General features: G+C 34.8%; 1 protein-coding gene across 1 annotated transcript in view; it reads right to left on the bottom strand.

The window, feature by feature from the left end:
- Positions 1-25,377, bottom strand: part of CFAP47 (cilia and flagella associated protein 47) — a 308,902-nt gene that overhangs the window by 89,595 nt on the left and 193,930 nt on the right. The window contains 3 exon segments of the mRNA XM_050712219.1: positions 90-197; positions 2,408-2,583; positions 23,305-23,402. Coding sequence (XP_050568176.1) covers positions 90-197; positions 2,408-2,583; positions 23,305-23,402 — 382 coding nt within the window.

Genomic DNA, 25,377 nt, shown 5'->3' with positions numbered 1-25,377 from the left:
TTCTGGCTTTTTTGATATACTCTTCAATATATTTCCCATGATACATTCAAACTGGTGACCACGTTAAGCACAATGAACTACATACTTACTTTCCAAGCTCACATTCTATTTCAGGCAGATTAGTTGGCAATGGTTTCTCTACAGTCAGCTTCAGTGCATACCAAAACTCTCCAACCATGTCTGACAGGAATATGACACTAAAAACAGATACATAAACTTGATATAACACAGGTATTGTATAGACAATTGAAAATGCAGAGACAAAAATCCAGGAAAATTCAACAAGTTCAAAACAATGAGTTCTTTAATTAGCTAACAGCTTTCCCATCACACTTCTCACTGGTATCTCAATTCAGCTACCAAGAACCAATACTATTCACAATTACTAATACAACAAAATGTCTTCATTTTTCATAGCTTTATAGCATTAAAGGTATTTTTATTTTTCAAAAGCACAGCTCAAAAACATTTCAACTGTTAACTTACAAAAGTAAGCTTTAATTTCATTTTAATGTGTTTTCTTTCTAGCCATTTTGTACTTAAAAAGACAAAGAAATAGAAATAATATTCAACTATTTTAAGAAGGAAAACCTTTTAAAATCTAGTGATTAAAAATGAGAAATAGATATAGACACATTTATAAAAGCATGAAAAAGAGATATGTTTCAGAGGAATATTCAGTATACTGTTTTGATATACAATCAGATGTCATGATATACATCAAATGTTGTTTGCTGCTTGGTGAGGTATATACAGCACTATGTTTCTGTGACAGACGTTTTAACACATTCCATTCCTACTACAGACTTGTTTTACTATTTCTTGTATTATTTTATTTTATTTTATTGTTGTTTTTCAGTAGCAATCATAAGAATGTTAAACAAAAGGATAGTAAGCATATTAAAACCTATATGAAATACACTGTGAAAATCCATGACACATTAAGGACCAGCTCTTGTTGTAAATGAGAGAGAACTTTGTCTATTCCATGACTCTATGTTTCCAGACTATCCTCTGCACCAACAGACCCTTTAAAGTGAGCATAAACTAGCTTTGGAAAGAACCATCCAGTTGTAACAGGACAGCTGTCACAAACACGTTTGCAAAACTCTTCCCTGCTGTTACCATAGCAAGGAAAACAGAGCATGGCTACAGAAAAAAAAATAAAAATAGTGTGGCTGTGTGCCGAAGTACCTTTGTCCAGCTGTAATTGTATCCCTTCGGAGATACTGGAATTTAAAGCAACTATTAGACAGCTTTCTAGTAAACAGCATAATTTTATTGAATATATACAAGTGTGCATCATGCCATCTTTGCATGACATCTAGACCAAAGTTTCATCAATTAAAACGAACCTTAATCTTATTATTTGGATATTCTGCACTTGAAAAATACTAGAAATAATGTATAGTATGAAAAACTGGAGTCTATGCACCTTCAGAATACTTTTATTTCTACAACTTCTCTCAGGGGAAAAAATTACAAGGGGGATAACAGTAGTCATTTCTATAAAATGGTATTGCTTGAAAACTGTATTGGGTGATGATACCTGACATTATTCTAGTCTTTGAAAAAATCAATAGAATCAAATTGAACAACGACTTTGAAATACATGGATTTGGGCTTTGTAGGTATTATGTCTGTGAACGCAGGTTGTCTCTCTCCCTCCTCAAAGACCCTCTCTTCCCACTCCACAATCACTATATTTTTGAGAATTGTTTTAATACAATTGGAAAAAAATTTTCAATCAGTCCTTCAAATAAACAATGGTTTAATAATCAAATTCCAGGAAAACAAGCTTTACAGTTCTGCATTCTTCAACTATTTGATGAGCTCATTTAGTTGAAACTAAGACCAAGAGGTCATCTGTCTTTGTATTCATAATTATCATATCGTATAGTCTCTTCTGGATTTCCAATGTAATGAAACATTTTTAATCTAAAACTTCCCCATATTCATTAAATACATCATTACTAATTAATGGAAGATTCTGAAGCTAAATGGATTTACATGAAGACTGTTAAAGAGTTCTTAACCTGTTTTTGGTTGTGTTGCTACAGTTTAGTTCCTTCTGAGAAGCAAAATGAAATCATGTTATTCCCTTTGTGGAATTTAAAAAATTACAAAATTAATGATTTGTCTAAATATTTCAGAGGGAACTTCTAATGTTAAGTAAATATCTAAAACGTTGTTCAGTGAATTCTAGTGAACTAGAATAACTAGGTGTTATTCTATGGCCTGTCAGTCCAGATTTTCCCCTCAGAGGCAGGTTGCTGTTCAGGATACAATACTACTTTCCCCTTCCCTCATGTTTACTGAGATATCTACATCAAGGTTTTAATGAAAATAGTTCACTTATTAGTACAAGAGCCACAACAACCACAAGTATCAAAACTCTGTAACTTACCTTTCATCTGAAGTGCCAACGACAGCTGGAGAAAACTTTAGTTGATAAAAAAATGTTTGTTTAGGTGAAAGAGTGAAAGATTTTTGCCCAGAAAGTGACTGATTCTCCAACACCACACTCAGATGGAGAATTTCATCTGTAGGATTCATGATAGGAATATGAATTCCAACAGTATTCTAGGAAGAAAGAAAAATACATTAAAAAAAAAAAAAACATAAAAGATATCTCTCAAACAAGTATAGGATGCTTATATGATTTTTCCTTATGCAAACACAGGTTACACTTCATGTGCACAAACTTCATGTTCATATCTGAACAAACCCAAAAATGAGAAGTTGTACTAAGATCCAATTGAGCCAATGTTCCAATTGTAGACTCTTTAATTACATAGATAAGTAAAAGTCCTAGTCTTCTAGACAGTCTGCATTTCAACAAGCTACTTTGCCTTCCAAGATATGGTTGAGACTTGCCAAAATACACCTTTCAGGCAAATCTGCTGTTGTCCCAACATGGTACATCTTCCAATCCAACTCTCACCAGCCAAGCACAGCCATTTGAAAATATCCATTTTGCAAGCTGGCTAACACCAACAGACTGAATTCTGCAGGATCTGTTAATCTTGATTATTAAGTTACATCATAATAATTAGTATTAAAGCAACAACATGGTAAACATTCCCTCTCTCATTTCTTTTTAACATTTGTATTAACAGTGGTCCCTGTATCTTTCTGGTTTAAGTCTATTGACAATTCAGGCAAGGACTATCTTATCTTGACTATCTGGAAAATATGGCTGCCTTTAAAGACCCATATTAAATTGTCATTGTTATAATACAAAGGAGCCTCTACGGCCTGATTAGATAAATACATGCATACTTTTTACTTTGAGCATGTTTAAGATGAGCAGCAATTGGGCAGAGGCAGCTCAATCCACACAGCTGCTACATTGCATTCACAACCTGCTTTTGAACCTGATATATTTCGTCAGTGTTCCAGTAATTCTCTTCTTCATTTTAAGGTTATAAATAGAGTACATCTACCCTATGTATCTTATATGTATAAATATCAACACAGTTTATGAAACTAAACACTTTAAACAGACAGAAAGGAATATACTAATGAAGGAAGACTACTATCACAATTCAGGATACAAATCTGCTGTTTAAAAAAAATATATGTTCTATTTATATACATTCATCTGTATAAAATATGCACAATCCAAAACCAAATATATGTGTATATTTCTCTGTAACTATATTTATCTCTATTCCTATATTTGTCTCTTTCCTCTGTTCTAACAAAGAAGCTTATTTCAAAATGCTTTTTGTGTATTGGGGGGGTGGTGGTGTTTTTTCTACATACGATGATTTACTTCTTACAGTAAAATTTTGCCATATATATTCTTTTAAAAGTAAATAAATAGAACTGCAACATGAAAGGAGAAAAAGATACAGTTAAAATTACTAATACACTAAAAACTGAGCATGAAATACTTTACAACTCCTCACACAGCTGTCTCACTCTGCTTTGAGCCTGCCTATGGTTTGGTAAATTCCTATATATTTACATTTATAGAAAATGATTACACGAACACACATAAAATACATTTAATGTTCTACAGATGGTGAGATTACACCCACAGTTTAAATCATTCAAGTGCCTTGCATCAGTAAGATGGGATTTAAATTTGCAGTAAAATATTTTAAAGCTCAGATTAATATTTTTTATTAGTGTAAACAAAATTCTAAATCTATCTACCATTTTATTGCTAAAAGGTTCATAATAATTGTATAGTAAAACACCTGTACTGTTTTGACAAAATACTTTTCCAGTAGAAAGAAAATATTGAGCTGCTTATTTAGGAGAAAAACACCTGCTATCAAATAAATAAATTAATAAATAAATAAATTTAGCCTTGTTCACAAAGGAGATTTTATATTGCCCACATTAGCTTAAAGGAAAGTAGTGCTCACTTGCCAGTATTAAAAGAATGCCTAGGGTTATGTATTTCCCTGAATTCACAGAATTACAGAATGGCAGAGGTTGGCAGGGACCTCCGAAGATCATCTGGTCAAACTCCCCTGCCAAGCAGGATCACCTAGAACACGTTGCACAGGATGGCATCCAGGCGGGTTTTGAATATCTCCAGAGAAGGAGACTCCACAACCTCTCCGGGCAACCTCATCCAGTGCCCTATTACCCTCACAGTAAGTTCTTCCTCAAAGAATTTCCTGGGAAAATTGCTTGGAATTCTTGTAAATGTTTCACAAACCTGTTATGGCATGGATGGTGATAAGAGTAAATGTGTATGTGTCAACAGAATGCATATATACTGCATATTTTCAGGCCCTAGTGGTTTCTTTCAAATCCTTGTTATGGAGGCATAATACTAAGATAAATCACAAAATGGGCATCCAATTGCCAAGGGTATTATTTTTCATGAAAGGACAATTTTACCAAAATAAATGCAAAGGAGAAATATCATAGGCAACTCCCAAACACATTTACAGTTTTTAATTTAGATCCACATTTCAGGATTGTGTTTTTTGCAACATTTTGACAGAGGAAGAAAATAAATGTTGAAAAAATAATATGAGAATTAACCTCACTAGTCTTCAAACTGCTCCTTGTATCAAGATTGCCAGTGCCCAAGATTGCACTGGCAATTGCACCAGAATGGTGCAATATGTCCTTTTTTCTAATTCCTTTAGAACTTCTTGTGATCCACTTTGTGTCCAGTATAGAAAAATTAAAATAATCTAAGTAAGGTAAAATATAATAAAAAGAAATGTAAATATGAGATAACATTTATTCTCTGTGGAATTTGAAAAAACAATTGACCACTTATACTTTATCCTATAATAATAGCCCAAGTCTATGTATAGGTCTAATTCTAATATTCTATTATCAAGACTTTGCTTCAAAAGATGCTTAGTAGTATCAATTGATATTTTGTGATATTGTATGTTTTTGCTGAGTTATTTTCCTGGCATATTTTATACCAAATATTTTCTGATCATCCCATTCTCTGCATCCTTCTTTTAGCAACTGTATCTTTAGATTCATAATATTTAAATTTATATGCTATGAATATGTACACTGCACTGAACTATGAACTAATGCTCCACTAACTTTGACAAGATAGCTCACAGAAAGATGGACATTCTAAAATCATTGTGCATAGTAATCTTATCTATGTTTGAACTTTAATAATAATTCTATTCTAGCCACCATCAGGTGCCAATAAAAGTGGTCTCTGGGCAAAGTTTCTGAGAGCCTAACTACATTTCTAAGTGTTTAGAACAATTGTGTTCAATTAAAATCCAGTTTCATTATGTAGATGACATTAACTCCACATCTATTTGCAGCTTTTCCAGTCAAAGGACACTGAGGAAGAAGCATTTGTACCTGCTCCTAAATTTGCCAGGCTATTGCTCAGAAGAAATTATTTAATTCAGGTAAGTGGTAAGAATTTTAGCTTGATAGACCTGGTGAGATAACAGCAGAAATTCTTCTCTTTGTAGGTCCTTGTCTAAATCATTGTTCTGACAAGTAACAAGTGACTTCTTTCTCTTGGCTGCACCTGACGACAAGCAGCAATGTTGCTTACTCACAAGACTGAACTTGCAAAGGTGGCAGTAACATTGAAAAAATAGCTCTTGGCTTTCTACCTACACTGGGCCCAAAAAGATCAGAGCAATCAATGTCACCATCAGTGTGTCTGTATGTTGGTAGGAAGTTAGAGTTTCCTTTTGTGTCCTCCTACAATCTTAAATTAGTATTTCATTATTATTTGATTCCTTTTCTTGGAATAAAAGAAGCTGAAAAGAACATCACAGCAGAGTTGATGTCAGAGTTTCAAAGCTGAGCTGAATGGAGGTCAACCCGAATTGGTCAAAATAGTTGTAGAAATCAGAGCTGGCTCTTGAATTGATGGTGCAATAAGCCTCCAACGCACACTTCTCCTCACCACTGCTCAACCACCCCCCCACACCACTTCTAGTCCAGACCCACATGTCCACAATCAGCCAGGTCTTTCTCTCGTGGATCATTCAGACCAACGGAAGTCCTTAACCTCAGATGTCTGGAGGGGGTGAGTGCTTTTAGCTTTCTACTGACTCATAGTTTAATGGAGTGAATCTTCATCAAGTGAACCATCTCCCTCTCCATATAGCTCCATTTTTTTTTTCTCTCTTTGATATAAACTGTTAGCTGAGATAACCCTCTCCTTTCCTTGTAAGGGAATGATGACATAACATTGCCATATCTTACTGCTGTGTCTTCACATTATACTTGGCATATTTTGCCTTAAAAATATTAGTTTGCAAAAAGGCACTAACCGCTCATCAATAGTTAAGTCTTTATCAGTACAGCAAATTTAACTACTTGAAGTCTAGAAGTAAACACCTTAGGTAAATTATGCTTTTTAAAAACTTGACTAGTTTTGAACCCATTCTTATCACTGATATAGTAAAAGAAACAAACTAGAAGAAAAAAATTATGCACAGGACATCTAATATTAGAGGCTAATAGTGCAACGAGTTCCAAGTGTAAATTTACATATAAATTTACATGTAAAAATCACAATAAATTGAATTTCTTTTAGCTGAAATGGGCATTAAATACCTAAGAAATAATGCCCTAAAACAGAATACAGTGACTATTAGTTCATAAATTATTGTAATAACTCTAAGCTCACCAGCTACAGAATCCTACACTATTATCATCTTCATAGAGGCTAGACACTGTAGTGAGCAAAGAAACTGGGGAAAACGTGTTGTAATAGATGATTGCTAAAAATTCCTTTCTGAAATTGAAGGAAAGGAGGGGACTGCAAAAGTTTTTATGTTCTTTGACTCAGTTGTGGTTTAACCCTGGTAGGAAGCTAAGCGCCAAAAAGAAAAGGAACTAAAAAACAGAACCAAAGGGAAAAAAAAAGAAGAAAAAAAAGATCAATGCAATTGCTCACCAGCAGCTGACAAATGCCTAGCCAGTCCCTGAGCAATGTCAACCCCTGCCAGCCAACTACCCCATTTTTATTGCTGAGCAAGACACCATAACCATATGGTATGGGATATCCCTTTGGTCAGTATGGGTCAGCTGTCTTGGCTGTGTCTCCTCCCAGCTTCTTGTGCACCCCCAATTTACTCACTAGTAGGCAGCTTGAGAAACAGAAAAGACCTTGACTGTGTGTAAGCACTGCTCAGCAACAGCTAAATCATTGTTGCATTATCAAAATGGTTTTAATCACAAATCCAAAACAGAGCACCATGTGAGCCTAGATGAAGAAAATTAACTCTATCCCAACCAAACCAGCACAGACTCTGACTCTGTTATGTCCTCAGCTCCACCAAAGGAAATATTCTCCCTGAGAAACACAAATCAAAATTATATATTACAATGCTTTTAAAGACATACAAGATAAGCCAATGCACTAAATATGTGCATATCTGGACTTCATGCACACCAGTTTTGTCCATCTGTTTGATGCTTTATATATATATATATATATATATATGGTACAGATAGATAGAATTTGTAACAGCAACTTGAGATGAATTACAAAAGAAATGTTATATTAATGTACTTATAAAACACATGCCTGACAAGGGGATACAGACTTTCTCAAAGTCAAATTAACATCCCAAGTTCCCGTAACTGAGGAACAAATAACTATGCTTATATCTTAATGATAACTATCCTTATATCTTAATGAATATGCTTTTACTTTTGAAATCAAGGCCACCTCTGAGTCCATGTAGACTGAAACTCAATAATTCTCCATTCTCCTGAGACCACAGGCAGATTTCTTTTTCAGATCCAGCAGTGTGAGATGAAAAAATTATCAATTACAGCTACTTTTCACCAGTGTGAAAAAGTTGGTGCTTTCAGTGATCAGCTTTGTTGGCCTAGCCACAGTATAAAGGAACCTGGCTTTTCAATGCTGAAGCAGGTTAGAGAGCACTATCAGAAACATATAACAATAGGTTAATCTTTCCCATTAGCACAGCCAATACAGAAGGAGATATCTGCTACTGTGTTAATGTAACAAAGGACCAAATCTATCTTCAAAGGATTTTAAAGGAAAATCATTTACATTTATTCTGTCAACACTATTTTTGGGAAGCATGACTCAGCAACTGATAGATTTCTGTAAAGATCCTATTCATCATTCTTATAGGTCACCTTGCTGTGCAGATGCATGTAGTATATGAGGTGTAAATTAGAATCCCAATAATGGAGAACAGTTTGAATCAAATCAGTAGATGCTTTTGCAGTTCTTGTTCGACAGAACTATTTTGGATGACTGACACTTGAGTAAATCCAGGCTTCATCTGTCAAAAAGAGACATCTGTCTTTTCTCCAAAACGTCCAATCTACTTCACATACTATGTCATATCTGTATTGCCAGAGCAAAATACCACTTTCTATAGTTTAAACTCAGTATCACTCAATAAAAGCATTAGAAAGTGCAACATTTCTAAGTTAGAAATATACTGCACTTAGATAATGAAATCAAAGCAGCTACCAGCTATTACTGAATTTCCAAAGCACCAGTTATGTCTCTTGTAAAGGTAATATGCAATACACAGAGACATTTGCCCCAAATCAGCCCTCAAAATAGCAGTGAACACCATTTGTAACTAACCTTTCCTTTCAGGGAAGCCCAGGAGATGTAAAATTTTAGGATGATTTCAGTTTCTAAATAACTTCTAATATATCTGATAGTTAACAAAGAATGTCTTTTTCAATCATTTCTCTCAGAAATAGACTAAATCTTACCCACAGAGATATTAGTGAATGACAATCAGGAAAATATTTAAGAAAATCTTTGTAAATGTCTTAGTTAGCAAAACAAAAAAACAACCAAACAACCAAGCAACCAAACAAAAAATGAAACAAAATATAAGATCTACAAAGTTTAGCTCCTGAGCTAATTGTATTCACCCATATAATGCTACAACAAACAGATAGCTGTGGTTATTTTCTGCTTGTCTCTGATTTGTTTTCAAGTGCTATATGTATTTGTTTTCAAGTGCTGTAAATTCACAGTTCCAATAGATTGCAATGGGCTTTGGAAGGCTTGGTGTGTGCTGATGATTTCTGCATATTCATAATGACATCAGTGACTGAAACAACAAAATTAATTCTAGGAGATTATTCTAAAAGCATTTAGTTAGCATATTAGATGTTGAAACTGGTATTTGTACCATGGGCATACTGTCCTGTATTGAAAATTTGATTTGGTGAGGTCAGGAAGCTCCCTCTGGCATGAAACTACAAACATGACAAAGATTACATCAGTGAAATGCTGAGCTATGAGATAGCTCAGAACTGGTGTGCTCAGCTCATAGAGACCAAAAGGAAGTGAACAATACTTCTTATATTCCAGTGCTTCCAAGACTTTCAAAAGGATTCAGCAAAATCATACTTACAGCCACTTATCAGAACCTAATGATAATATGGTATAATAGCAGTAATGACTGATTACTACATACTTTAATCATCATTAATGACTCCAGTTACACCTCTGGAAGCAAATATTCTACTGTGTACTCCTACTCCCAGTTCATGGAGATATGAGCTAACCAAAGGTACTTTAGTTTTTAAAACTAGTAAATAACTCCGATAGTATTTCATTTTATTTAATTTTATGACCATGGCGATGAGATAATTTACATCTCAGCTACACAATCAGTATCAAGTTGCTCAATCAGCAGAGATAAAATACTAATTAATTTGTCTGTATTAGAGCATGCATCCACAGTAATTCTTATTCTGTAGGTCTAAAAAGAGAATTTGAAATCGGTAAGGAAACAAGTTTCTTTGTGATTTAAAAGACTGGCCCCATAATTCCACGAAGATGATCAGAGTGCTGGAGCACCTCTCCTGTGAAGAAAGGCTGAGAGAGCTGGGGCTGTGCAGCCTGAAGAAGAGAAGGCTCTGGGGAGACCTCATTGCAGCCTTTCAATATTTAAAGGAGGCTTAGAAAAAAGACGGAGAGCAGCATTTTACTTGTGCAGATAATCACAGGACAAGGGGGAATGGTTTTAAACTAAAAGAGGGGAGATTTAGATTAGAGGTTAGGAGGAAATTCTTCACTCAAAGGGTGGTGAGGCACTGAAACAGGTTGCCCAGAGAAGCTGTGGATGCCCCATCCCTGAAGGTGTTCAAGGCCAGGCTAGATGAGGCCATGGGCAACCTGATCTAGTGGTGGCATCGGGGTTCGAACTGGATGATCTTGAAGGTCCCTTCCAACCCAAGCCATTCTGTGATTTTATGATAATTATTGCTGGCATGAAACATGTAGAGGTATCGAGCATTCTAGAACAAAAATGAAATTGTCATAGTTTCTACTGAGAACAACATTAATTCTCCAAGTGTAGGCAGAGACAAATTCATGCCTTCCCAAATCCTAGAAAATCTTTTTTCTAAAGCCAACTTTATTTATATACATGCAGTATATATATATATGTATATGTATATATATATATATATACACATGCAGTCTAGGGAGCCAGTTCTCTTACTATGACATAAAGGATAAGATAAGCTTTAAAGATAAAAATCTCTCATACAGAAAGAAATGCTGCATTATTAAATTTGTCTTCCATATGTGATATATTAGAGGTTCTCAGAGACTAGATTAACAATCTGTTCTACACATTCCCTCAGTATTATCAGAATCATTTCTCTAAAAAAGTAATGTAAGTTCACTATATCACAAGCAATATCTATTACTAAAATTAACACCAAAATATATATTATATATGTTTGCTACTAGATCTTCTGAAGGAGCTAAAATTAGAGCAGTCTGAATGAAGGCCCACTCTTGCACTTCTCTGGGTCTCTGTGTGCAATTTGGCTAGTTCTGCTGTCACCCAGAATGCAGTCTCTCTCCCTCTTCATGGGGCAGAATGGGAAGGATGTAGAAGAGAGAAAATGTTTAATAAGAGAACCATGGATTTACAAGTAAAAATGTAAAAAACTTTAAATACTGATGTCTCTGTATTCCTATGTGTTCAGTTTTGAGTACCTAGCAGATGATCTTGCAAGGGAAAGGACTACTGTCATAAGCCCCTGAAACATACTTTTATTTTGCATATCCATATATCTGGACGTGAGCCACTATTTCATCATATATCCTCTACAGAGTAAAACGTATCTTCCCAAGATTGAAGTTTTAAAACGTAGGTAAATATCAATCAGTTTGTATTCCTCAATTGTTTTATTCATCCTACAGTCACCATCTGCTCTGTATGGATCACACAGAACAGACTATTGCATTTGTTTTTCTAGAGACTGCCAAAAATAATAAGACTTGAAAGTTGGAAAGAGCTGGAACCAGTAATGGAAGCACCCTGCCTATTCTTAGATGTTCATGTAAATATCTTGCTAAGTGTGAAGATTACGACAGTGATCTTTTCAAATCATCACTGAAAAGTGCAGAAACAGTGTATAAGCGGCACAAATCTGGGAGCTATTGCAAATGGCAACAGTGGGACAAGTTTTATCGCAGCAAGAACTCTAATGGAAGAGGGGGTGGGTAGCATATGTTTCCAAGTTACAATATCAACTTTTCCTTACTCATATGGCTCTCAGGGACTTGAGAGAGACTTGGCAGAGAATACACTAAACTCTTGTCTCCACACTTGTGTAGAAACCAAACTCAATCCCTTCCAGGCATTTGGTTTTATTAAAGCAGAAACTCATAACTCACTGTTCAAAACAGACCTTCGCCTCTGGCTTAGTTCTACTGTTCAGATACTACCTGCAGCTTACAGATTAGATATTTCCTCTCAAGAAAGCCAATGCTATTTTTTAAATACATGGATGGTTAGAAACTCTCTTGCCCCAGCGAATCAGCAATATACACTTAGACTTTTTCCATGAAATAGACAGCCACTGAATCATACGTGTGTCCAACACAATAACTGCCATCCTTTTGGGCATTTTACATAAAAAGCTTAAGATTCTGATTACTTGTCGACCTCTACACACAGTCTGAATAAAGCCACTATAGTATTTGCAAGCCAAAGTTCAAACTGCTAAACTTAAGTTTAAAGTCAATTTTTCTAAACAGTCTGAGACTATGAACCTAAATTTATCAGACTAAATTCAACCTCTCTACTACTGTTCCCAATTCAGAAATCCATAGTAAATACTGTAATAAAATATAGTAACCAAAAAAATGTTTTTGTTTTTGTTTTGTTTTGAATTGTTACAGTGTTGTCAATAGCTGAAGATATTTAATCAATTGGTAAATTTTTTAAAACATGGTTTTTCTCTACATTTAGGACTAAGGAAATTACAAATGTACAATTTAAAATAACTACAGGTGTTATTTAATTACTAATCACGAGCAAGAAATATTCATGAACAAATTGTAATTTGTCATTTGAAAGCTTCTTGCTTTACTCTATTTGCCTTATTAATAAGTAAACAATTGCTATTACTTTCTACACGAAATGAATAGTACTAATTTGTAACCTACTTTTCTCTCAAATAAGTTTAGCCGGAATTTTTTCAATTAAAATATCTGCTGTTGGGAACCAATTGTCTGACCTTTAAGTTACAAGCTTTTTTATAACTCGCACTGGAGAATAAACTAGCACAGTCTCTATGCTCAGAATGTTTTTGGCTTCTCTTTTAATATTTTAGTTGCAATAATTTTCATATTCCTTCAAGGAAATTGAAATCAAACAGCAGATTCATTCTAAAAAAGCTGAAGAACAGTTTTCAGACAGTAACAGACATGGGTCCCTCCTTTCTAGGAAAGAGGATGATTACATAAGTGCCAGAGGAATGTCCATACTGTCACAGCTATAGTCATTCCTTACTCTGATTCAAATAGAAAAGATCTGTTTCACTTATCTAAAATATATTCAAGTCTAAAGTTGAAATGCCAACTAAAAATGAATAACAAGTAATAATTTAGTAATTCCTGAGTTATTACATAACAATGTAATAAGCAAGTAATTTCTGAGTTAATAGCATCCTCTGAGTTTCAGCATGGCATCTGTTTTCAAATCAAATCCGTAATCAACTAGTTTTATACACTGACATGAAATTTCTGATTCAGATGCTGTTTGAGAATAGTGGTATGTGTGGATGAATTTGTTGCTCATTGTAATGATGCCATTTAATTATCATTTGCCGCCTCGCAAGCTGTGCACGCTATCCATAGAAATAAAGCGGAAATGGAGAAAAGCTAGCTGCTTCAACCCATGCACTATAAAATGGTATTTGAATTTCACTCCAGCATTTTAAAATAGTATCCTGGTAATGGGAAGACAGAAATGATATTTTGGAAAGCAGAGACAGTGTTACATTTTGTGAGACTAGTAGCACACCTACCAAGATAGTCTTAAGTAAAACGTACAGCTTCCTGTTACATAGATGGATAAAGGCTAGAGGAATGGAATGAATAATAGAGATCCCTTCTTCATTTTTTCCTCATTTTACACAAGGAAAACAGTGAGTTCACACTACTCACTAACTCACACTAATTGCAGACGGAAAAAGCAGTAGAAGTACTAATTTTCCTGGCAAATCACAAAAATGTCAGGAAAGGTTTAGGGGTAATATTTCTGCAAACAAACAAACAAAAAATCCTCAGATCATCACTTGTAAGAGCCTTCAAACATAGTGTGAAAATCTAAACTTAATAAAACTACATTTTTTTGGAGAAATTGTTTTCTCACTGTGCTCTTTGAGATTCCTCTGATTGTTATTTAAAAAAACACACCTACAGAGAGCATATGCATCCACATTCTGTCTTGAGCTGAAAATCTAACACAAGTTATACCGATTTGAAACACTGCGATATATCCATGGAACAGAGTTCATATACTAAGTTTTACTTTCAGTGACAAATTTTTAATACCTCATTCACTAAGTTATATTATCATTATTCCAGACAGCATCAGTGAGCAAACTAATAAATAAATAGATAGATAGATAGATAGATAGATAAAAGAAGAAAGAACTAACTTTCTCTGAGGACTTGGTCTGTTTAATGATTGAGCAAAAAAAAATGCTCTTGTTTTGATACATCAGCCACAATAGTAGTTATGGACTGAGTGACATAGTAGTTTAATTACAAGCAAATTATTCATTTGACAGTTATTATTCATATATATGACCACTCATCTAGCATAGATAAAACATCCCTCTAGTTACTTAGAGCTATCCTTACATTTTCGTTCAACAGTAGTTAGTGACAGCTCAGCTGTCATCTTGGGATCTGCATCAGATCCCTGCTGTGCTATCATAGGAATGATTAATGCATGTGTAGGGAAAGGAGGAGGGGATTAGTAGCTGCTATATATTTATCAAAAAAAATGCATTAGCATTCTAATAAATCTAATAATTTACCCTTCTTTTGACAACTACTTACTTTACGAGCTATACAAAGATGGTCTGGTCTGAATTATTTCCAAACTGCTTTTAGTTAGAGTAATTAATAATTATAACCTTCCCAAATTTGTTTTTCTTCCACAAAACATGTTGCCATGGTTCTTTTACAGAATGTTACTTTTTATGCTACCAATTGTTATGAAAGCACGTTCTAAAAATTAGTCTTAAGGCATGGTTCATAATTCAGGTTACTCATTTTTTGAGAATATGATCCAACTATCATCTATGTATGACAATATTCTGATTACAGTTTAGTACAGAATTTATGAAAAATTAAGGCACTACAGCTATGAATACACTGTGTGTCACTTGTCAACTGCCAAGTTACATAATTACAAAAGATATTCTTAATTATATGCTTTTTACACTTATCAAAATAGTAAATGAAAAATAATAAAAGAGACAAGACACAATTTAAATTATAATTTGGATCTATTATAAAACTGATTGTATTTATAACAAGCTCTCCGCATTATACTTGTCAATTGACATAATGCAGTTCTCAGGATATGCAAACTCCTGTTATAATAAACATGATGAGGTCTCTTTTGGCACAAAGATTTACAAAGGTCTGGGTGCAAAAATTTATCTATATTAGCATGTAGTGAGGCATAAAAGGGAGTAGTCATGTAGAGCAAAACAGTTTGTGCTAAGTACCCAGCCTGCATACAGTACAGTTTCCTGATTTTATTTTTTTTTAATTATGAGTAGTCCTGATTCACTCCAATAAAGTAAGCACCCATTAACTGTTGGAAAACATTAGATGAGCTCATTGAAAATATTCTCCAGTTAAATTTCACCCAAAAAGGATTCAGTCCATGCATTCCTGGATTGGTGTGTGATATAAATGAAAGTCAGTAAGTGGGAATGATCAGGAGAGCCACCCCAGAAATATGCTATTCCTATGAACTGAAAGGCTAACACAGATGACTTATTTCTTGTGGGTCCCCTTCAAGTGATTAAACAAAAGGGGAACCATTCCTTGAGCCCGTACATCTATCCTCAGAGTAGAAAAACATCACTGAGATGGCAAGGGTGTTACTTCTGATGATACAGCTTATATATTAGAAGGGAAAACCATTTCTGGCACTGGGTGAGAAGAATTCGAAGAGTAGACCCCAAAATGGGACTAGTAGGAATTCTATATTTTTATCCACCCTCCCTTCCTTCTCAGCCTCCCTTCTAAAGAACAGAGTAGTATTTGATATGGAATGCCCAAACAATGGCTCCCTCTCTATACAGTAGGCTACATCATGCTAAGGTTAATCCAGTTTCAAATTGAATTGTTCTGAGCTTTCTGAGTTGCATTTCAAAATCTAATTGATAGTAACAACTGTGTGCTACTTGTCGCTTTCTCTTAGAATTCTAGAACAACTTTGCCACTGGCAAGTGAACAGTATTTTTGTGATCAACAGAAATGTTAGTTCCACATGATAAATTGCAGAATCTTTCTTGCAAACATCTGTGAGACAGCAAAGCATGCCCTGAGTTCTAAAATTCAGAATGAATTTGAAAGGGTGGTAGATATTGGAGGGAAAAAAAAAAAAAAAAAAAAGGAAAGAAAAAAAGAAAAAAACGCCACTCTAGTTAAGCCTACACTATCTAGAATTCACTAGCAGGGCAAAAAAAAATGGTTGAAATATATTATAGAATTATTTTTAAAGTAAAATATACATTTAAAAGTTCAATTCTGTATCCTCTACTATCTCTACTGTTGCTGGTTTGTTTCTCTTGCTTTTGATATTATTTACCACAGGCTAGTCTTGACAAGACATAACAGAATAAGAATACATTAATTCTTTCATGAAAGAAAAAAGAAATTCTTGGGCATACGATCACAGAGGATATTTTCTCCCTTTTGTGTGAACTACCTTTTAGGTGACTTTTAATTGACTTGATAACTTTGTCACAGTGAAATGCAGCCTAAAATTTGCACTGGAGAGAAAGACCAAAGGTGACACATCTCCAACATCAGTCTCCCTTACTTCATGTAGAACAAAACAAAACTTAGCGGCATTTTTCAAAACAACGGAACAGGTAATGAGGTACAAGCAGCCTCATAAATCCAAAATCTCCTTACTGAAACAATTTCAAGCACGGTGCTGTGCTGGAAAATGTGTATGGAAGTAGTACAATCAATGGAGTTTTTAATGACTGTAGGGAAATGTTCTCTACAGGCCAGCAGTGCCAAGTAATGGAATAAGTTTTCAGGCTGGACTGAAAGGCAAAGGACATCAAAAAGAGACAGATTTAGTGTTTAGATTTCAGATTGACTGCTTTCATTAGGACAGTTGGTGAAAAAATAGAATTTGAAGTAGGGCAGTGGCTGATGAAGTTGTAAGGTAAGGTTGGAGGTGTTTGTTATAAGCAGCAACAGGACTGAGTGGGTTATTTCAGTATTAGCAACACTGGATAATATCACGTCTAAGTACTCATAAGGATACACAAGGCTTTGACAATCAAGGAGGGCAGGAATCCTTCACAGTTGGAATGCATCCCTACAACCTTTCCAGGTTTCACTAGTTGATCTAATTTCAATGATTACACCTGGTGTTTATAAAATAAACCTGCATCTGGCTAACCTACCTTTATTTCAATAAAGTCACTTTCATCTTCTGTAATGGTGATGGATGCACTTAAGAGTGTTCAGAGCCTGGATTAGAAAGAATATCCAGATCGTCAAGCTGTAGGGCTCACAGCATCAATCATTTCTACTCCTGATAATGGTTGATGTATGCAATGAATCAGTACATTGTCTTGTTTCTTTCAGAGACACAATTTACTGTTATAGTCAAAACATTAGTTACTCATGGAAATTTTAAAAATTGGCATTATTGTCAGATGAAATAAACTGCACATGGTTGACAGTACAAAATTTATCACAAGTACTCAATATATACACAGGAAAATAAGATGCTTTCATGTGATAAAAAATTGCATAATGTACTGTGCTAGCTTGGGCTGGGATAATTAACGTTCTTCATAGTAGCTGGTATGGGGCTATGGTTTGGATTTGTGATGGAAACCGTGTTGATAAGACGATGCATATTGATAACACCATGATTTTAGTTGTTGCTGAGTGGTGCTTACACAGAGTCAAGGTCTTTTCTGTTTCTCATGCTGCCCTTCCAGTGAGAAGGCTGGAGATGCACAGAAAGCTGGGAGATGACACAACCAGGACAGCTGCCCAAACTAACCAACGGGGTATTCCATACCATATGATATCATGCTCAGCAATAAATACTTGGAGGGAAGTTTGTCAAGGTTGCCGTTGCTTGGGATTGGCTGGGCATAAGTTGGCTGGTGATAAATGATTGTGTTTTGTATCACTTGTTTTTTTTTCTTGAAGTTGTTTTTCTTTTGTTTCCTTTGTTTTCTTATTAAGCTGTCTTTATTTTAAGCCACAAGTTTTCCAACTTTTGCCCTTCTGATTCTCTTTTTCCATCCCCCTAGGGTCAGGACGTGAGCAAGCAGTTGTGTAGTGCTTAGCTGCCTACCAGGCTCAAATCACAACATGTACTTAAGTGGTTAAGAAATCTTGATTAATCCATCTATTTAATCAAAGCATAATATAGATACATTATTGATTAGAGAATTAATATCTCTTCTCAATATTTTTTGGCTATGCTGTGGACCTTCTGAATTGTACAATATATAAAAAACAAATCACTCCAAAAAAAAAAAAAGAAAAAAAAAAAGAGAAGGTACGCTGCATTTAAAATACATTGAAAAAATCTACCTCCTTGACAATTCAGGGTCTAACTCAAGATAGCTTGCTTGATTCTTGAGAATGAAATGAATAATGACGTCTTCCTAACACCGCTTCTAAGATTTCATTTGAATAGTTGGTATGGTCAGGCACTGTCATCAAGAAAGTTTGTCACAGATTGACTTTCGATTTAAGAAACTGCTCTGTTACAAATCACTTTAAAAGGTCAGTGGAATTTAGCACCTCTTGCTATTTTTCACCTGATACTTTTAAATGTAATTGATGGGAAACTGATTTTTTCATGTTGCATGGAAAATTTTAAGGATTTAAATTTCTAATCTTTAGGTATCACTTAATTTTCTCATCTTCACTTTGACTTATGTCAACTGAAGAGAAACAAAAAAGGCTAACTGGTAGAACTGCTTTGAAAGCTCAGTTTTGATAGTCACACTACAAGTGCATCAAAAGAAGCAGTTAGAGGACAAGCACTGACAAAATCCAAATGTCTTTCTACCTTTCTGTACAGGTTTTATCCATTTATTTTCCTTATCATATTTGGAGAAATACTACAATAGTAAGATATGAAGTTCCAAGTGGGAACCATAAATAAGGATGAATAGCTTATCATACAATTCATCTTTGAAGAGAAATAATTTAGAAGAGATATTATAGAAGCCTACAAAATCATGAGTAGCATGGAGAGAGTAGATAGGTTTTAACTGTTCAATGATTCCTGTATTTCAAGAACTAGGAGGCATCAAATTAAAATAAAGGACACAGCTAAAAATGAAGGTGATGGCTCTTCACAATGGTCACATTGTGAAGGTGATGGCACCTCATAATGGTCAGTAAACACTTCAAATTCAAAGTCAAAAGAGAATATTAATGCATATATATAAATTTAAGGATATACCAGGCAGCTCAAGAAAGACCCTGAACTGAAAACTCTTAAAAGCCGTGGAAGTATTATACTATATATACATAGTCTTGTTTTTTTCCCTTGACTTCTATTTCTGACAACACCTGGAGACAAATCCGTAGGTTCAGACCTTGGTCTTACCTGCACTTACAGAATTCCCTATGGACTCTGCCTAGAATTTTCAGAGAGTCTGGTGAATTGAGGGTTTCAGAGAGACCAGTGAGTTTTAGAGTTCAAGAAAAAAAAAAAAAAAAAAAAAGGAGAACAACCCACGACTTTCCCTATAATTACCTAAAAGACAAATAGTAAGGCCGGGACAGTTCCATGTTATTCAGGAATTATATGAAGGTCTGAATTTACAAGACTAATTGTCATCTGTTGTCTAGACTACAAAGTGTTGTGTCTCCCCAGAAAGTACAAGTGTTGTTTGTATGTGACTACTATGTTTCATAATGTTCCCATTCATTTTAGACTGATTTTATATATAATCTAAAATTGTGTATTGAACTGCCTAGGTTGGCAAATTAAAAATAAAAGAAGAAAAGAGAGGAGAGCGAAGGGAAAAGGGAAAAAGGAAAGGGGAAGGGGAAGGGGAGGGGAAAGGGAAAAGGGAGGGAGAAGGGGAGGGGGAGGGGAGAGGGAAGGGAAGGGGAAGGGAGGGGAGGCGAGGCGAGGCGAAGTAAGGAAGAAAAAGACCAAAGAGACCCTTGTCAGAAAAATGAGAAATAAACCAGTGTTGAAGATCAATGAAAAAGAAGGAATAGACTGTGATCTAGCCTTTGCTTGGAAATACAGGCATCTGGAATTACCATGAAGAGATCTTAAATGAATATTTGATTTTAAAATCAATATTTGCAAACTAGCGGAACCATGCATTTTTCAAACACAAGATATACATTGAGTACTGATGATCTGGGAGAAAAGCTGAGAAGTGGCAGATGTTTACTGTCCCAAAAAGTCTGAATGCAACGTTATAAAACAGAATTAGCACTAGTAAGGGCCAAAGATGAGGCAGTTTCTTCTTTTTCAAAACCATTTTCTTGGTAGTAAAATTGAAGAAACGCATATAAGAAGAAAAAGAGATGAAAATGTGTTTATTATTCAAACACGGTATCAACCTTCAAAGCACTGAATCACACCATGGGTTGAATCAACAGCTGAGAAATCAGCTTGAGCTCTGACAAACACACAAGTTGCCACCCCTTTTCATACAATAAGAACTATCACCCCATCACGGCCATTACATTTCAAATAGATGCTCTTTTATGAAGTACAACAGGCTGTGTTAGCCTAAAGCATTTCCAAACCTCAAACATGAAACTGGATTCTACATCCAAAGAAAGAGTCATGAAAGTCTTACTAATGTCTATTACACTCATGGTTCCATGTGTCACGAGAATCCCATACTGCCCATTTTTCCCTGGATTTTTACCAGCCTCACCTCCCTGAGGACTTCCTCCCAGTCTGCAGGCTGTTACTGCATGTCTACCATTGAGAAAAACAAGACCTTAATATACACCTCACTCATTTCAGAAAACTGTCCTGCCACTTTCCTCTGCTGTAGCCATCTTCTGATGTTTCAGGGATGGACAATACATTGTTGGTTTTTTTTTGTTTGTTTGTTTTTGTTTTTATATATAAGTGAGGAAAAATACTTCCGACATGCTGAGGATGAGTTTGTATCACATCTGACTGTCAGATACAGCTACAGCCACTGTCCAAATGCAGTGTCATTAGTATTTAAAATTTAATGTTGCTAATCTTTTTCTTTCCAAGGGTCAGGAAGGAAAAAGACAGATTTCAGGGTAAAAAAGAGATCAATGTATTCATTAAACCTGACTTGCTGATGTAGCAGATGTACCAGGTGTTTATGCCTTTTACAAATTTATCAGCTTTTAAAGCAATTTCAAGTCCTCAGCTTTACAAGACTTTTTAATGTCTAATGATTGAAGCAGTAAGATCTTTCAATGTTTTATTGTTCTCATTACTAGGACAATCTATTCAAGATTAAATATTTGTCAGATTTAAATTTTTGTCCAGTAGCTCTTCATTCATGTTGGTCAGCAAAATTGAGAGAGTATCCCTCCCTTTTCAATATCATTTAGCAAATGATTGAGTTCATTCTCTCTCTCTCTCTTTTTCCTTTTTTTTTTTTTTTGGTAAACTAAGCTGCTAGAGATACTTAATACTCATATGACAAGGTCTGCTTTTCCAGTCCCCAATGCTTTCAATGGATTTCCTTTGATTTTCTTCCAGTTTTTTTAACACAGTTCTTAACCTATGAGAATCAGATCTCTGAATAACATTCTAACAGTAGGAGCAACAATGTTTCTGCATGTATCTGAGCATTCTTTAGCAGTCACAGACTGTATTAGTTCTTTTTCTCAGCGTCACACTAACATTCTATAGTGAGGCACTAACTATGATAATCCCAGTCACTTACATTAGAGACATGCTCCTGCTCCAAAATGAACTGCCTGGCACTTAACCAGTCAATTCAGATCACTCTGTAATAGTAACCATGTGTATTATGAGTCAACAATCTTTCTGTCATCTTCAAAATTCATCAAGAGAAGTGGGTTATTTTACCAGATCTCCCATAGAGATCTGAAGGGGTATAGCTACTTCTTTGCCTCCTTCATTTTCACTAGAAATCTCCCCATTCGAGTCAATAACTTCAGCACCCCATCCAATGTAAAAAGTGTGCTTTATTTTACTATAAGTGTTGTGGGTTTTTTTGCAAGTTTTCATTCTGAATTATATTCAAAATTGTGAGGCAGAGTTAAAATAGATGTCAAAAATATAATTTAAATTTATCTTTTCCTTTTACCATTTTCTCAGTAGTCTCAGATCAGAAAACAATACAAGACAAAGCATGATCCTGTGTGACAAAAACCTACATTATTCTTTTAGAGGTCTCAAATCAGTAACTCTTATTGTAGCTTTTGTATTTCTGACTTTCTTTTGTGTTTTTTCCCCACATAAATAGATGCTGACATGCAAAGTCAACTGAGGAGACTCTGCTCCCTTCCCAGCATCTGTTACTGGAAGAGGTAATACTCTAGTACTTGCATCACTTTTCATTTTTTTCTTAAAAAAAAAAAAAATAAAAAAATCTGCAGGAAAACACTCTACCAGTCATTTCTATTTATAGAACTTGTTACCAGCATCCATCATTAAAGTTAGTACTTCTTAGCTGCCTACAATTCAAAAAGAATGCAGGGCTTCTAGATGATAAAGTAAATATCCATTTTAAGAATATAACTACAATGTTAGCTCTGAAAATAAAAACAGTTATTTTATCTTTATATACTTAAGTGCTTTAAAACACAATTTCTGTTATGCAGTTATCCTTGAAAAATTACTAACAATTTATTTATATTTTTGAGCATGAAAATATACATTTCTCTACCAATAAAAATATGTTTAAGTACATTCTACTGATTAGTGATATCTAAACGACAGCATTTGGCATCCATAACGAAGGAGGGTACCAAAAGAGACTTATTCTGCTGAGGTCAGTATGTAAACTGCTTGAAGTTTTTATAGAATTCAGCTTTATCTAAGATCCAAAATTAAAAGTATACTCTAGCAGAAGAAAAATATAATTATGCAAATATGTTAAAGAAACCACTTTTTTTTTCCAAACATTAATTTTAGTTCATATCAGTGAGCTTATATGAGGTCTTAGTAACTGTTGAGCTTTATTATGCAAAAAGTGGTTGTGTGTGGTCACTTAATAAAACTGATTAGTTCTCTGTGATAGCAACCAGACCATCAATACAATTGTTTTTTTTATTATTATTTAAAATTATTAATTTTATAAATTAAGCATTTAAATTAATCTTACCAGAGCTCTGCATTTTACATCTATCATTCTCTCAGGTGCTGCAGGTGTGCTGTTAATCTTTAAGGAAAACCACACTTTGCAATTTGAAGAACTTCCTCCTATGCATAAGAGAATAAAATGCTTTAAAAATCATGTCATGAGGTGATCACTCCTAGCAGCATTCAAATCAATGAGAAATTTTGACTTTTATCAGAACTGCCAGTCATTGTTCATATGGAGACAAAGCAAATCATGAACTGATGATGACTGCTGTCAACAAATCTCCTTATCTAATCCTTTCTTGTCAGGGTTCAAAATAATAAGAAAATCAATACATATACAAATCGAAAGAAAACAGCTCTTTGGCAGATTTGTTTCCCAGAGTAACACATTGTTTCAGAATTTTAAATATCATTGACCTATAACTTCTTTCCTTCAACAAAGACAATGCTAAAAACAAACAAACTAAGGAAAAAAATAATAATTGTAATCCCACATTTAGTTGCAAAATAAACTGGCCAGAAATCTCGAGGATTTCATTCCCTTCAGTACTTTGTATTACCTAGTCCAAAAATGAGGGATGGGAAATTCTGATGATATATACGAAAGCTGAGATGCATCAAGTCCTATGAGACTGAGTGACTACAAGCTCAGAGAAGAAAGCTCTGTGCCCCTCATTCAGGGATTTTTATCTCCCTCCTCCCCTTTGAAGTCCGGAGATAATTTATGAAGCCAGAGAAGACAGTATTAATCTCATGTACACACTCATGAAGTTATAACAACAGATTTTAAATTATCCTGATATTGATGATTAAGAAACCTTTAAATAATTGGAATATGCATGAATGTTACAATTAAGGCTAGGACCGGGAAGTGTTTACAACCAGTAGCCGTAGGAGGCATAGATCACCAGATCCTTGAACTGAAGGCAGTCTATATCAGAATGACAATATTTTTATAATTTTACATAATATCAAGAAAAAATAAATCAGAATAAATTAATATAATATTTTATATATTACAGAACTTAAATTCTGTTCAGTTACACAGAATTGTTATGTAAAATTTCAGTCAAGTAATATGAGTTTTGCTAAAGCGTATCTCCCAGATAGACCTCAAGTCTTAATTTGAAGATAACCACCAGCAGTCAACTTCATTCAACCATTTAACTTCCAGACAAAAGATCTTGTAATGTCTTTCTCTGCTAGGTTTCATAGACCTAACATTAAGCAGTTATCATTTTCCTGTGTTTAGAACATACTCGTGAATGTTAATAAAATTAGTCCTTTGATCTTGTTCAGATAAGCAAAAGAGATTGAGCCCAAAGTCTCTCATCATATGACCCAATCTTCACAACACAAATATTTCCTGTAGTTATTTTTTGCAAGCATAAAATGTTGTTCAGCACCTTTTATAAATGCATAGACAAGAACTGCTTGCAGTATTCCAGTTTGTCTGTATATTGCATGAGATGAAAATAACCTCCATCCTGCTACTCACACTTCTCTGAATTATACACTAGAGAGTATACATTAGCAGTTCTGTTTTACCACAACATTGGTCTTGGGAGCTCCAACTGTTTTTCTTTTCTGCTATGACACCAGCTCTTCTCAGAGACACTGCTTTCCTTGTTGCAGTTCCTTATTCTCCATATGTGACTTTATTTCTATACCTATTTCTAGCAAAACTGCGTCTGTTTGGCTTTAATTTCATTAATGTCCTTAAATCTTCACTGGATATATTAACTTATATTAACTTATCCATTCTAATTTATCTATCCTAAATTAACTTATCCATTATTTTATTCAGGCTAATTTGACAAGTATACAATTTACTGTTTTTGAATACTGTTTTGAATTGTAGTTTTCCAGTTTGTAGAATGGCCTTTGGGCTCCTCAGTACAAGAAGGACATCAAGGCCCTGGAACGTGTCCAGAGAAGGGCTACAAAGCTTGGGAAGGGCCCAGAACACAAGTCCTATGAGGAGCGGCTGAGTGAATTGGGGTCGTTTATTCTGGAGAAGAGGAGGCTCAGCGGAGACCTTACTGGTCTCTACAGCTACCTGAAAGGAAGGTGTGAGGAGCTGGTGGTCGGC

Source organism: Cygnus atratus, chromosome 1, assembly GCF_013377495.2.
Source record: "Cygnus atratus isolate AKBS03 ecotype Queensland, Australia chromosome 1, CAtr_DNAZoo_HiC_assembly, whole genome shotgun sequence".
Taxonomy (NCBI): Eukaryota; Metazoa; Chordata; class Aves; order Anseriformes; family Anatidae; genus Cygnus; species Cygnus atratus.
Note: the sequence above shows the minus strand (reverse complement) of the source record. Positions and strands in the feature narration are given on the sequence as shown.